Below are 15329 nucleotides of genomic sequence, written 5' to 3'. Positions count from 1 at the left end.
TTTAAATAAGAGGGCATTTCGATATTGGGCTCACTTCTCTTCTCATTTTCCTACCAAATTAGGGGGAAATAAAAGGTAATTTCACACTTTTTCCATAATTGCTCCTTGCAAATTTTTTGATTCTCAAAATATGAAACAGTCCATTTACTGAATCCATTTCCTCACCGTATTCTGTCCTTTGATGTGTGCATCCACCCGCGTAGAATGAGTTTTTTTTTTCCTAAATCTTTATCCTTCCATATGGTGTGCATGAGAATGAATTGAAAGGGCAATTAAATACTAAAGAGAAATATGTAATAGTTTAAGATTTGGTCACTGAATACCAAGATAATTGACCTAGCGGTAGAGAAGTTATTCATTTTTATGACATCACAATTTCAATTCATGTCACAAGCAAAATTTTGAATGTTTTGTTATAAAGATTTATTGGCTATTAGCTTTTGGTAGGGTTGCCGGGCTAGCTAATCAAAACGTAGTTGTAATTCAAATAAAATATTTTGTAACAGGTATGAGATTCTCCCAATAATGCCTAGAAAGAGTCGCTAGTGGTGGCTGCTTCTCTAATCTTAACCTAAGATAATGGAAAATAGACGAGACACCCTGGGCTTCGAGGTTGGTATACGTTTTCCAATAAACTTTCAACCACTACTACACAAAATGCTCCCCAATGAATTTAACAATTCACGACGCTCAAGGCGCTCCTGGTGAAGCTGCTATCCTAGAGAAGTGATGTCTAGTGCCTATGACTAGAAATGTATTAAAAAAAAAGAAAGAAAGTTAGTCTGTTCGGGTACCTCGACCCGTCTTCGGTGCACCTGCCCCATGACCGACCGGGCTAGGAAGGGAGTCCTCCAACTCTAGCGATTCGGGGGGGTGCGGTCTAAGGTCGATTTCCGAACGTTAATCGAACTGTCAATTGAGATCTCTGCTTCTTTTCTTTTCGCGCTTTCTGCTGGAATCGAAGAATTCAGGAGAAGACGAACCAGGGCAGAGCTTGAAGCTGAGAAGACGAGGCAACGGAGAGATAGAAGGGCATTCGGACGAGAAGAAATGGGGGCCGAAGTTGAAGGACGCTGCTAACCATGGCCAAACACTCTTCTGAATCTCTAAATTGGTGCTGCCTTCAGAGTCATGACAACGGGTGCTTTTAACTCGTGACACTTCAATATCACTATTTTGGAGATCTATGGCCCATACAGTTTCCAACTAGGTAATTTCAAGTATGGATAAGTCTCTTCCGAATCTTCGTAGCAGTTGGCATTTCGACAGTAACATTTCCCAAAATGGGCATCGATCCGCTATCGCTTCGAAGATTTCGCTTCCAATTGAATTGATTCAGAACATATTCCAGTCAACTTGGTTTATTCTGCTGAAGCACTTTTAAGGGATTGTAATCTCACCTCAACAGACAATGTTGCTGCCTCATATGCCGATTCCGCATAAGTGCCAATTGAGACGAGTATCAACACTTGATCTCGAAGAATTTCGATATGCCCATCAAGCATCAGATGACCACTAATGCCAGATCTCTCGTACTATTTATTCTTGTGACATTTTGACTAAAGTAGTCTTATTGCAATTTCGTCTGTCTGCTTGACATACAAAACGCCTTGACAAAATCGAACCGATAGCCATCTGTCTCCGCAAATTCCTCAATAGCACGGCCATAAGCAGTGTAACTTGATCAAACGATATCGAAGCCCCACCCATCTTCTTTTCTTTTTATAGGAAAATCCCAGTAAGTTCAAAAAACCATATTTTCAGAAGTATGGGAGTTTTAACTAATACTGCGTTATCACAAACAAAATATCATTTTGATGCTAAACCCTGCTCTTCACGAACCGATTGACCTTTTCCAAGCACTAACGAAAACAAGAGCTCAAGCACAAACCGCTACAGCATTTCGTGGTGTGCTCAATCCAATTACATTCATCAATATACAGATAAAAACATTACATTATACGCAGACAAGAGAGAAAACAAGCGATAGGCCATCATAGACAAATACCTAACCGTTCTACCGAAAAAAAGAAAAACAAAAACAAAAAAAAGAAGAAGATAAAAACCTAACTATTTCTACCGCCAGCCCTTCATATTTTGTAATCTTGAGCTGACCCACTCCACAAAATATGCAATGCAAGACACGCAAACGCAACACACACATCAGAAAGCATAGAAAGGGAGTGAACATGTCCCTTGATTTTATAGATCTTTCACAATAATGATTATTAAAGCATGGACTTAACCTGCATCAACTATAAGATATACAATTTATCACTGTTAGGTCTGGCTTTCTCTTTGTGAATGAATCCTTAAACGTAATGATTTTCTTGCACAAACCAGAGCATAAAGCTAAAAGGCAGCCATTAACGTCAATACCTTTAACACAAGCCCCCGCCATTCATGTTCAGACTATAATGTATCATATTGTCTAAATTGCCTAAATTTCTAGAAGAATGAACAAGAGAAAAGAAACAACCAATCTAAGGAGCTATCCCTCCCTAACAACAAGTTAAGAGTATAGACTCATCTGGGTCTTTCTGTTCCAACATAAGTACTGGATCCAAACCCTTATAAGGGCAGCAATTTTTAAATCCATGACACTAGTGTGATTCTAGACATTTTCTCATATGGTTCCACAAAGTTATATGTGCAAAAGACTAATAAAACTCAACAAGGAAAGGACACAACTTTCATTAAGTAAACAAGAAAAGAATGAAGAGTCATGACACAGAGAACACTGAAAATCCAGAGGCTCATCACTTGCTTGCTCAAAAAATTTGCCAGGAATATATCAACTACAACCCCAAGTCACCCATCAGAAAAGAAAAACAAAGAGCCAAGTCTACTCCATGCTGGATGGTATAGCAAATGGCAAAGTTATGGAAAATTCATGACATGAAAAAATGTCAATGAAGCATACTTTTCAGTATACATATTATTGCTCATAGAGAACCATGGAGACTCCCAGGCATGGAACTTCCTAGTATGTTCTACTCTTTTATTTTGCCAGATACTATGTTCTACTCGAATTACCACTAAGCTCCTCCTCCCTTATCAAATGTGATACAAACCAACTGGGGAGAAACCATGGAGACCACTTTACCAGAATACTTAAATCAAAGACCAGAAAGAAGTCAGCTGTATCACCTCATAGTAGGAAAGTCACTCCGACAAAATTTGTCACATCCTAACACCTATATCAAGCTCCAAGAACAAGAACCTCCCTTAACCGCAGAACGACGACACAGCTTATTATATGCAGAGCAGGAGAAAGTTCAGCGACTCGGCGAAAGGAAGAACACAATGGAATGGAAGCAAAGGTGAAGCTGATTGTAATCATATCTCCAAAAGTATCAGGTCAATCTACACTGGCCATTATACAAACATTGCCCACTAAAGAGAAAAAGGAATGGAACCAGCAGTACTCACTACCCGGCATCAACTGATGATGCCATCCAATTAAACCTCCGCAGCAAGACCCGAGTCGTCATCAATTCACCACGAGAACTACACGTTAAGCTCCTGAAAACCCAAATCTCGCGTCGCGCGGAGGACCCATTTCGCCGCAATTAAGAGAAATTGCGCACCGAATTACATTTAGAAGTTGGTGTATCCAGCACGCGTGGGGCTTCCCACGAACGACCGCAACCCGCCGTCGCCGGCGTCTTGCTCGTCGACATACAGGTCGTCCGTGCCCCGGAACGTGGCGTGCACGGCCACCACGAAAGCCCCGATCAGGACCGAGACCAGCACGTTCAGCCACACGCTCGTCAGGACCAGGGCCACGACCGTGACCACCGCGAGGAACCCTAGCACGAGGCGGTCGTCGACCGTGCGGCCGAGCAGGACCAGGGGCTCGTCCCTGAAGAAGTAGAGGTAGAACCAGGCGACGAAGACGACGAGGAAGACGATCATGGAGACCGGGTGCCAGAGGAGGCTGAGGAAGAGGATGCCGAGGGCGATCATGGTGTAGTTGACGCGGAAGTAGTCGAGGTTGCGCCGGATCCGGGCGCCGGCCTCGCCGAGGGAGTAGGGGCGGGAGAGGGAGGGGAGGCTGAAGAACTGCGGCCAGGGGCGGCGCGTGGCGAAGAAGGACTGGCCCGCGCGCGGCATCAGGCGCGCCGTGGCGGTGCTGGTGTCGGCGAACGGCGACGACGACATCGGGTCCCGGCGGCGCTGCTTCTCGACGCGGCGGAGATCGAATGTTTCAGGGAGGAGGAGGAGGCGGCGGCGGCGGCGGCGATTCGGAGCGTACGCTTCGTCGATTTGGGAATCGGATTCTCCGATGATTTTTTTTTTTTTTTCGGTTTTGGCTTATGGAAGCTTGAGGGGCGGGGCGGGGCGGGGCGGGCGGCAAACGACGACGAAGACGGCGTCGTATATAACGGGTTAGAAGAGGGCAGGTGGCTGGAATTTGGAATGTGAACGCCGCAGCTGGCCTCCCGCTTGGATGGAACCTGACAAATGACGGTTATAATAATTTATAATTTTATTTTTCATTTATTATAAGTGTATTAATTTATAATTTTTTATGATATGAAAATTAATGATAGTAAGATTTTAATTTGAGATTTTTGTTGGTCAAAATATTAATTTTGGGTAAATTTGTCACAAGTATAGTAGTTTGAAATTTTTTGTGATAAAAATTAATTTGGAGTAAATTTATTATAAATGTCTTAGTTTGAAATTTTTCATAAAAATAAGTTTCGACGAACTTTTCTAATTCACGGTCACTAGGTGACATATTAGATTTGACTTGCTATGGCAAGACTTGATTGGAAAAAATAAACACAAAAGTTTAAGGACTTAATTATATAAGTTACAAGTGGGAAGACCATATTAAGAAAATGATACAACTACTTTTTCAAAAAATAATTACTTGTATCGCTTAAAATAATTAATTAATAAAAATATAGTCATTTATTGATTAGAATAATTTTCATTAGTTAATTTTTACAATTGATACATGTGATCATTCTAAGAATTTTTTTTTCAAATTATTTATTTTTTATGAAACAAAAAGAATTAATAGTTTATTGATAATTACTAAGTTGGCTCCAAGTATTGATGCCTGGCTTCTAGTTATACAAGCTTCTAAATAAAAAAAACGATACTTTTGGTCTCTTTATTCATCGTAATGCTTAATTTAGTCTTTGTACTTTGTTTTTGTAAACCATTTTTGTCCTCGGAGCACTAACCAATGAGATTTCAAGTATGATTTTTCACATTTCCATTAGGAGCAAGACTCCTATCAGGCGGATGCTATAAAATATATGATTTGTATAACATCGCCATCTATTTGATCAGGTCAAATGAAGGTGGGGCCCATAAGCATAAAAAAGAAGAAGAAAATAATGTTGAAAAGTCAACAAAAGCAGAATAGTGACGCTCGGGCTATTTAAGACCAAGAGCTTGCGTGCGCGAGGAGAGGAAAGAAAGAGGAAAAAAGAAAGGGCTTTGCCTCTACTCACCATGGACGCTTAGCCAAGTCAATTCAACTTCGATTTGCAATGTCAAATAAGTGCTTGTACCATTCGTTTATCTAATCGGAGTAGTTTTGGAGTTAGGGTGAATCCTTGGATTTTGTGATAATCAAGCCGCGAAGTCTGATTTTTGACTTGCTAAGCTATAGGATTTTATGGAAATAGTGAAGCATGTTGTTGTAGAGCCGTGAATTTGATGGAGGTTGATTTGAAGCAACGGTTTAGGTAGAGCAAAATTTTAAAATTTTACATACAGCTTTCACATTGTGTTTAGGTTTGAGTAATTGCTTTGAATAAGCAATTTATTGTTGTGTAGGAGTCACTTCGTTAGCGTTTAAGTGTAGTATAGCCATTTCGTAGTTGAGGTAGAGTTTTACTTAGTTTTAACATTGATTCTCTTTTAAATTGATAGGATTACAAGACTATTAGACGTTTAGTGATGCGATGTTTAGTTTGGACATTCCTAGGTGAGTTATGCTATATTTTCTACGAGTTTATAAACTTATGTCTTAAAAGTGATAAATCTTTGAGTATCGTATGAGTTATCAAAGCATGTTTATTGCGTAAATCTAGATTAGGCATTTTACTATGATTTGGTATTTGGGAATGGTTTTATGAAAGATATCATGAAAGGATAGTTATATGTATGCTTCGTGAATTGGTTTATGAAATTATTTCTGAAATGATATGAGAAACACTTTATAAAAATGTTTGTAGCGAATGAATTGATTTGTGAAAGGTCATTTGTTGGTTTATGAAACGTGTTTTGTTTGTTTAATGAGGCGCAAGATTATATGTTTTAGTTTATGAAATCATCCTACAATATTGATTTTGAATTGGCTTGTGAATTGTGAAGGATGCCATTGTAAGTTTGCGTTGGTGCTTGATATCGTTATGAGCCCATTGAATGGCTTGTGGTTATGCATAGTAGTGTAAGATATCCTTGTGGACTAGGCATCGGCAATAAAGGTGGAGACCTTGCCAAGGGTGAGAGCTTGGTCACCTTGCCAATAAAATGGACCATTGGCATGCGATGTAATACTGATCAAGGGAATGAACCATTGAAATATGATTTTAGATTGGTTGTTAGAATGGACTATTGATGTGTGATTTGATGATATTGATCAATGGACTAGACTATTCGTTATTTGTTTTGATATTATTGATGAAAATGAAATTTTGGTTATGAGTATAGTTTTGTTGAAATATTATATAAACTCATTTTGATTTTGTAAGTTTGCTATATACTGGAGTTGGGATATTGAGTTTGGTATAGCTTTATAAATATGGTTAATACCATGAAAAAACTCAAACTAGTACATTTGTAACAAATTTACTTAAAACTGAATTTTTTATCATAAAAAATCCTAAATTAGCACATCCATAACAAATTCACTCCAAAGTAATTTTTTAACCACCCATAACCCGTTAATTTACATCCGATAGATTCACACTCCGTTAATTTTCATCAAATTATTAATGCCACGAAAAATCTCAAACTGGTACACATGTGACAATTGGAGGGTAAAATCTCAAACCGATACACACATCAATTGCCACGTATCATTTACCTCAGCAATTTGATGATAAAATTTAATGGAAATAAACGGAGGGTAAATTTGTCACAGGTGTATTGGTTTGAGATTTTTTGTGGTAAAAAAATTTAATTTGAGGCAAATTTCCAATTTAGAGTTTTTCGTTGTATTAACCTTTATAGATATGTATAGTGGATACTCAATTTGTTTAGAAAAGATATGCACTACTCATGGGTTGTGGTTGCTTATTTCATTCATTGTTCGTATTTTTTTCAGGTTCCTCAATTAATGGTCGACAGAGCGAGAGTGTTATTGATGGGGCTTTTGAGAGTTCGACTTTTGGGTGTAGTTTGAGGCTTCATTCTTTAGGTGAAAAAATAGCCATGTCATTACCAATATCCTTGTTAGATTTGGGGTGTGACATTTTTTGGTATTAGAGTTTAGGTTATGATACTAGTTATGGATTTTATAGAACGTTAGGTGTGTTAGTTTATAATGCGTTAGTCTTTTATTAGGTACTAATGTGTATTTCTTGTGGTGTAAATGATTATTGATTTTGATTTAGAGAAGCACGTTTCGCCTTGTAAGGGAAATCAAAGGCCGATGAATTGTTACCTTTGATACCAATGTATCTCAAGCCTCACAAGGTGTGATTTTGACAGGAGATAAAGAAGATGTAAGTCTTGACTCGTAGGATGGGAGCAAGACAAGGTGCTAAAGGTGATGGAGCTCATAAAAGTTCTATTGTTGACACTGAGGATGAACCATAGAATATTTGGCGGAACATGCTTCGTCTATGTGAAAGACAAGCCTTGATTGATATGTTCATGAGAGTTGAGAGAGAATAACAAAGGAACTTTAGAATTTGTTTTTGATTTCGCTCATTGTAATTGTATTCAATCCTCATTCCAAGGCGATTTTTGCAAAATGAAAGATCAGTTGAAGAAGAAAGGCATCCTTCTATGGCAGCAAGTGAATTGGTTTAGTTGTGACTACGACACACGGTTTTTTGTTTAAGGAAAATGTTCGTTCCAAACTAGAAATTTTGTTTGCGGTCAAGCAAATATGCAGCCTAATTATGCATTTGTTGATGTTGACAGTCTAGAAATATGAGGGCTGTTGCAACTTCACTGGATTGATTGTTAAGAATGAGCAAAAGCATAAATTATAGGGCTAATATTATGCAAAACTCAAAACTAGTACACTTGTAACAAATTTACCAAAAACTAATTTTTTAACCACATAAAACCTCAAATTAATACACATTTGAAAAATTTATCCCAAACTAGTACACCTATGATAAATATATCCTCTGCTAGTTTTTGTTTAATTTTACTATCAAATTGTTTAATTGGATGACAATTGACAGTTAATTGGTATATCAATTTGAGATTTTACTCTTTATTTGTCATAGTTGTATTGTTTTTTTTTTTTTTGTATTAATCCAATTTAAAGATGGTACATTTGTCGTAAATGTATTAGTTTGAAGTTTCTAGTAGTCAAAAAATTAATTTGGGAGAAGATTGTCACAGATATATCAAATTATGATTTTTAAGGGCATTAATCCTAAATTGTAGTATTGCCTTCTATTTGACCAAATAGAAGGTGGGGCCTATAAGCACAAAAAAAGAAGAAGAAAATAATGTTGAAAAGTCAACTAAAAGCAGAACAGCGATGCTTAAGCCAATTAAAACCGAGAGCTTGCTTGTGCAAGGAGAGGAAAGAAAGATGAAAAAGGAAGAAAGAAGAAGAAGAAAGAAGAAAGGGAAATAGAGAGGGCTTTACTTATAAGTATTTGCATCCTTCGTTTGTCTAATCATAGTAGTTTTTTGAGTTAAGTCCTATATTTGAATTTTTACGAAAATTGAGCCACGAAATTGTCCTATAGCTTCATTGTTGAATAGTTGCACCATTGGATACTTTCGTTCTTCAGAGTTGAGGGTGAAAATTGTGAGTAAAGTAGTACAATTACTATCTTAACATAAATAAGTATATTACAAACAAGAGCATCATTAGGAAAACATATGTTGATATTTTCCTAGAAAATTCACAATATCAATAGTGTAGCGCTATTTCCACTCTTTATATAACTAGATACATCCTGTTTTTACCAAAAAGATAAAATTTTCATTGATCATTCGAGTACAATTTAAAGTGGTTTACTTTCTTTATTTTTAAGTTTTTATATATCTATGTAAGATCCGCTTACTATAATTAAGAGTTTCACATATTACTTTTTGTTTATTGTAGATTCCATGTATATTAAAGGCACCGTGTTCTTTTTATTCTTAGATATTAAATCAAAACATTACATAAAATAAGAATCTTTTTGAAAATGCCAGTGAAAATACCATTATTTGGATTGACAAAAATTAACATCATTTATGAACTATTTATGAAAATATATCAAGATACCTCATTGTACATAATATTTTTAGTGTATTCTTAGATAATCTGCTAGCGTCTTACATACTCTATGCAAATGTATCTCACGAATATAGTAAATAAAAAAGATAGATTAACTTATACAGTAAATAAATAGAATTGATATATATTTTAGAATAATGAAATTAAAAAATAAAAAAAGTTCTCTAAGAAAATGAGTTTTTGAGATAAGATAGACAAAGAATAGATAAGTTGTTATATAATCAATGATAAACAAGAGACTTTAAAGCATCTTCAATCGCAGTTCCGCCATTTGATGAGCTAAAAAGCTAATAAAATGTTCGAACTTATGTTCAGCAGAATTCATAGGCATACGCAGCTAATGCGAAAGTAAATAGAAGCTAAGCTGGTCGAGGAAAACCGCAGCTCTCATGCTTCAGATGGTTGCTCGAGTCCTATTTAAACCTCGCCGTCCCAAAGTTCTTCGACTGTCTTGTACGCACCCAGAGTCTCATGCACAAAGCCGGTGCCCTTGATTAGTTTCTCCTGCATGATCAAAATAAAAAATCTGTCGGTCCCAAGATCCGTAAATTGTTAGCTCCTACTCCCTTCTACTCCCTAATAAGGGAAGTGCTGTACAGCTGGCAACCAGCGGCGTAAATCCGGGGCGACCCGTAGGGACCCACTTCCTACATGCCGCAAGTAAGTTGCGCCAATGATGAGGTGGGGAGTTGAACTCTAGCCTTGCGGGTGGCCAGCGTGCAACTCCACTATTTCTGCCACCAACAGGGTGGGTTACTACTCCCTAGGAAGTTCTTTAAGCAGTACTTTAGCTTTGCTATACTTTCGCTTGTGCTTGTTGGATTGCATAGCGCATAGGAAGAGACTGCAGGTGGACAAGGAAGCCGCAAACAGAAATTTACTTGCCTGAGATATTTCGGAAAACTTGCAGAACAAGTCATCGGGTATGGACCAGTCAAAGACGTCGAAGTTTGCCTTGATTCGCCCTTCGTTCGTGCTCTTGGGAAGCACGCTGTGGCCCGTTTGGAGTCCCCAACGGAGCGCCACCTGAGCCGGAGTCTTGCCCAGTTTCTCTGCTGTGGTAGTGACCGCTGGATTCTTAAGGATATTGGTCTTGATAGAATCTTTGCCTGGGGAACCCAAGGGCGAATAACCCTATGAGACAGAAAAAATCATTTCGATTCGAATTATATAACCGAGTGGTAGTAAATAAGAAGAGAAATCAGGTGCAGAGACCCAAAGAAGATGAAAATGGACATGAGTAATATGAGAGAGCAGAATGCTTCATCTTGATGTCAAGCATGTCATGTTCACAACTTTAAAATTGTTAAGAACACCTTTGCCAAGAAACGCATAAAATAGGGAGTTTCCAAGGAAAAAGTTCTATCTAAAATTTGAAGGTCCAAGGAAAACATGCAGATTGACAAATATACTGCATGCTAATAGAGGAAAAACATTTGTCTAGCACTTTCAATTATTGACACACTGAAGTCCATGTGCATCCTTATCAAGATATGTTAACAAGTTCACTTACTGATAAATGTATGCCCTTGCATTTGCAAAACTCGCGCAGCTTCCCTTGCTGCCAATAAGGGTGGCATTCCACTTGGTTGACAGCAGGAGGAACTTCCACGATTTCCAGCAAATCGCCGAGCTTCTTTGAGGAGAAGTTGCTCACTCCAATGGCACGAGCCTTGCCAGAACGGTATAGTGCCTCCATCGCTTTCCATGTACTGGGTATGTCCGGCTGGGTAAGGTTTTCAGGCTTGAAGCCAACCGAGCCCTTCTTCATGCTCACGGGCCAGTGGATCTTCAAACAGTAAACCACATCAAGTCATATTTTTATGTACACCCTAATGACCAGGCAAAGCGTTCTCTGTCTTAATTAAGCCAGAAAAGTTCATCATCGAATCTGTACCAGGTAAAGATCCAGATACTCGAGCTGCAAGTTCTCCAAGGTTCTGTCTATTGCCTTGGGAACATCTTCTGGCGCGTGATCATTACACCTGCAGCAAATTGTCTAAGAAATGAGACAAAAAAGGAGGGCTTGAGTGATTCGGTGATCCCAAGATGAATCACCCCGTTTTCAGGTTGCACGGTCCTAGGATTAACATTATTGACTCAAAACTCGAAAATACTAATCAAAACATGTTTGAAGCGTAAGGAAGAACCAAGACATGCCATAGCTTGGAAGTGATCCACAAATCCTCGCGCTTCACCACACCCTCGCTGAATAATTTCTGGAGAGCAGTACCAACCTGTTGAAAATTGGAATACCAAATTAGCACAAGCAGAGCATTGTTGACCATCCTACTAAATGACCACATCTTGATTGTGCCCTGGTATGTGAAATGTATGTTGGCAATAGAAAGGAAGATGAATAATTGATCTCCTACCATGAAACCATAGGAAACCAAATATTGACATCTTCCTAATGGGAAAATCAAGTTCCAGATCAATTGAAAGTGACGTTTTAAAACAGGGCGATATCAACCTACTGGTCGAGATTGTTGTTCTCCTGACTTCTTTTGACTAAACAGCATATAATTCAATTGAGCACATCCAGTGCGCAACTATAGCGCCCTTTTTTGTTTTTGTGGGTTGGAATGATTAAAAGTAGATATTTTTTTTCGAAGTATAAGCCTCAGGTTCAAGTAAGAGCTAGATCACAGTTTTCACAAAAGCTTTAGTGTTTTTTTTTGGATCGAAACAAAAGCTTTAGTGTTTAAGAATGAGTAAAGTGCATAGTTTACTGGAGACCATTTCAGATTAGAGATACTTGCTATCCCCTAAACACCAAAGTGAAACGGAAAAAAAGAACTTAATGACTCAAAAAATCGTAATAATATGCCTCTCTACCTGTCAACATTTGTGAGTTTAATAGCTTAAGTATTCACTATTCGGCAAAGAACGACCTAAAAATCCACAAGCTTTTCTTTTTCTTTTAAATGATGATACTAAAGGCGCAAAACAGGACAAGGACATATTGATTTCCAGGGCAATTTTCAAATGTCCAAACAATCCATACACGATACAAAGGCAAATGCAATGTTGAGCATGCAATGCAAAAGTGTGCACTCCATGTCCGACCCACATGAACTCGTGCACGACGGACATTTTCAATGGCATCAAATATAACAACTCTTTCACTGATGCATGTTGCAATCATCTTGTTCTTTGGCTTATTAGCAGGAGGATAAGATGAGATTGTCAGGAGAATGACTTTAGGGAAATATTCACAAGCTCAACAATGCGACCGGCTTTTGAAATGCGGGAGGCTGGCGACCGGGAACAGAATATTACCTCCTTCTCATTGTTATAAATTTGAGCACAATCAACATGCCTGTATCCAACCTGCACATGCAGAGAACTACAATTAACATCCTCCTAAATTATGCCGAAACGGACATTTTTTACAGCTCAACACAGAATCAAATAAATCGAACTCATTGCAGAAAAACTAAGAACTACAGAAACTAGCCATCAAATTGCGAAAGCCAGAGTCACCCACGGCTCCTAATCAAAGCGTAAGCAACGATCAACACAGAGTGCTCCGTTTTCTTGTCTCCAAGCAAAGAAGGTCAACAAAATGAAAGAAACTTAATCACTTTTCACTATAGTGTTGCAATTCATTTTTGAATCTATAAATCTCCGGTCTCCGATTCGACGTGAAACCACCTTGCATGGCATATTTTGCACGACAAAACATGAAAATCCAAGGGGTAAAAAAAAACTTCAATCGACTCTTAACTGGTTCATACGCCCACTAAACTCACCCAGCAGCTTCTGGAGAAAGATCAGAAAAATAAAAGAATACAGAAGCAAAAGAACAGAGGAAAAAAAGAGAACCTTGACGGCAGTGATGACGGCGTCGGCGACGACGCCAGGATCGGACTGCCAAGTTCCCAACCCGACGGAAGGGATTTTGGCCCCGGTGTTGAGCTCGAAGAAACAAATCGCCTTCGCCATTTTTCTTGAAACACGAGCTTCGATCTCAGTCTAGTTCCACTCTGGGTTTGCAAAGGGAAAAGGAGTGCGAATGATAATAACGTGAGACAATGAAGGAATCGAGTCGGATCGAACCAGGGGAATAATTTATAGCAATGGGCAGGCCATAAAAGGCAAAACCCAAGAAAGATACGACAGCGCACGGTTGAGAGCCATAATCTTTCTTGATCGAGAGGTGTTGTGGTTGGCGAATGAACATACGTCAGGCTGAAGCTAACACTCCCCACGGGCCACGACTATCTCCGCATCTCTAGAGATCGATCGTTTTGCGTAGACCATTTCCTACTGGTTTAGTTAACGATGATGAGACGATAGAAATGAAGTAAGAGCACAAATAGGATTGACAAGTGGTATGGCAAATTATAAGTGAATATTGAACAAACAAATCATATTCGACATGCATTGATAGTTTGTTGGATCAATTGATGTATTGGGTTTATGATTAAGTCTTAGAATACTTAGCTTTTGTCGTAGAATAACAATAATTATGATATATATTAAGGAATCGGAATGGTGATTAATCTTATGAGTAGTCAGGTGTTTTGGTGACTTCTCGAAATAAAATACAATCTACTTATGATTTAAATATCATCATTGTAAATCATTAATATAGGACAAAATCAATAGAGTGAAAAAAAGGCACCTACCTTTTGAAGTTTATTTCTTATAAAAGTATTCCAAATCGGTCCAATTTAAGATTACCCTTTAAATTGGTTAATTCCCGTTTATTTCCTTTCATTCACACCTCTTCTCATGTTAATAAAAAACTAGTGGGAGAGCACTTCTAATTCCACGTTGGGATGTATTACCTTTTCCCTTCTTTCCAAGTGCTAATCGGCTTCAAAGTTTTTTCTCTAGTAATTATTAGTTGAGTGTGGTATATGTATTTAAATGCGAATGGATCATTGAATATGGTGTGTCCCACTTGCAATACGGCAGGTTTCATTAGGACTAATAGTACATATTCATGTGTGTTTATATAATTGCAATGCTAGTCTATGTGGTCTTTCAATTTGTTTAATAATGTCCATGTGCTTTTTTTTCCCCTAATATGGTCCCTAAACTGTGTTTTTTTTTTCCAAATTGGTCCTTCAGTTAAAAAAAAAAAGAAAACGTTGACGTGGCTGTTAAGTCATTGTTAGATGATGACTTGACATCCTATGTGGTTTTTAATTTTTTTTTTCTAAACAATATTTAACAGAATAAATATATTTGAAAATACAGAAAAAGTAAAATAAAAAAGGTTTCACAATAAAAAGAGAGAGAGACATTCGACCTCTACAAGGATTGGCAAGGCCAGGACCTTGACGATGGCAGTGTCGCACAACCCCGATGACAGCTTACTAGGAGTCGCGAAGGTCACCGAGGTTGACGTGACTAGATCTGGCTTACTTGGAATTGCTTGAACCCAAGGAGGCAACATCGAGGTTGCATGACCCCGACCTCAATTGGACCCCGTCATCACCGTTTTGCATCTCTCTTGGTCCTTGTATCTATGAATGTGAGCTCCGGTTGACAGTGGCCTTGCCATCGTAGGCCAGAGGCAGCAAGGCTCGCCAGATCTTTGGTAGTAGTGCCTGGGTGCCACCATTGCTTCCCTTAATTCTTCTCTCTCAGATTTTTTTTTTGAATTTTTTAATGTCAATCCCGGTCAGCAAAAAAAAAAAAAAAAAAAAGCATCTCAATTTTAGTTTATCTAGTTACGCTGGTGTGTCCATCCACGTTAGAATCTCCATTTGCATTTTAATAGAATGACAGACTTGAACGAGAAAATATAAAATCTGGAGATCACGCTGGCAATAGAAAAAAAAAGTATATGGACAAGATAGAACAAATTGGAACATTATAAAGAAAAGCGGTGTCATTATCCTATGAGTGGCTAGGCTAACGGCAT

At 38.3% G+C, this 15329-nt stretch overlaps 2 protein-coding genes across 2 annotated transcripts; both read right to left on the bottom strand.

The window, feature by feature from the left end:
• Window positions 1-3312: 3312 nt before the first annotated feature.
• Window positions 3313-4341, bottom strand: LOC104427493 (PRA1 family protein E). The gene has a single exon (XM_010040586.3). The coding sequence runs from the start codon at window positions 4162-4164 to the stop codon at window positions 3601-3603; it is 564 nt and encodes a 187-aa protein (XP_010038888.1). The 5' UTR covers window positions 4165-4341; the 3' UTR covers window positions 3313-3600.
• Window positions 4342-9774: 5433 nt separating this feature from the next.
• On the bottom strand, window positions 9775-13396 carry LOC104434818 (NADPH-dependent aldo-keto reductase, chloroplastic). Its single transcript, XM_018868173.2, has 7 exons — window positions 13277-13396; window positions 12731-12781; window positions 11609-11685; window positions 11346-11433; window positions 10962-11237; window positions 10334-10582; window positions 9775-9952 (listed from the first exon to the last, which is right to left on the bottom strand). Exons 1-7 carry the CDS (start codon window positions 13394-13396, stop codon window positions 9866-9868), a joined length of 948 nt encoding a protein of 315 aa, XP_018723718.1. The 3' UTR covers window positions 9775-9865.
• Window positions 13397-15329: the final 1933 nt, after the last annotated feature.

The sequence above is a fragment of the Eucalyptus grandis genome, chromosome 2 (assembly GCF_016545825.1).
Source record: "Eucalyptus grandis isolate ANBG69807.140 chromosome 2, ASM1654582v1, whole genome shotgun sequence".
Classification (NCBI taxonomy): domain Eukaryota; kingdom Viridiplantae; phylum Streptophyta; class Magnoliopsida; order Myrtales; family Myrtaceae; genus Eucalyptus; species Eucalyptus grandis.
This window is presented reverse-complemented; position numbering and strand designations above follow the sequence as displayed.

Excerpts from the sequence above, each read along its gene's own strand:
- LOC104427493 (XM_010040586.3), bottom strand. The coding sequence starts at position 4,164 with ATGTCGTCGTCGCCGTTCGCCGACACCAGCACCGCCACGGCGCGCCTG.
- LOC104434818 (XM_018868173.2), bottom strand. The coding sequence starts at position 13,396 with ATGGCGAAGGCGATTTGTTTCTTCGAGCTCAACACCGGGGCCAAAATC. Across the intron at positions 12,782-13,276 it reads CCGTCATCACTGCCGTCAAG|GTTGGATACAGGCATGTTGA; the intron begins GTTCTCTTTTTT and ends CTGCATGTGCAG. Across the intron at positions 11,238-11,345 it reads AGTATCTGGATCTTTACCTG|ATCCACTGGCCCGTGAGCAT; the intron begins GTACAGATTCGA and ends TACTGTTTGAAG.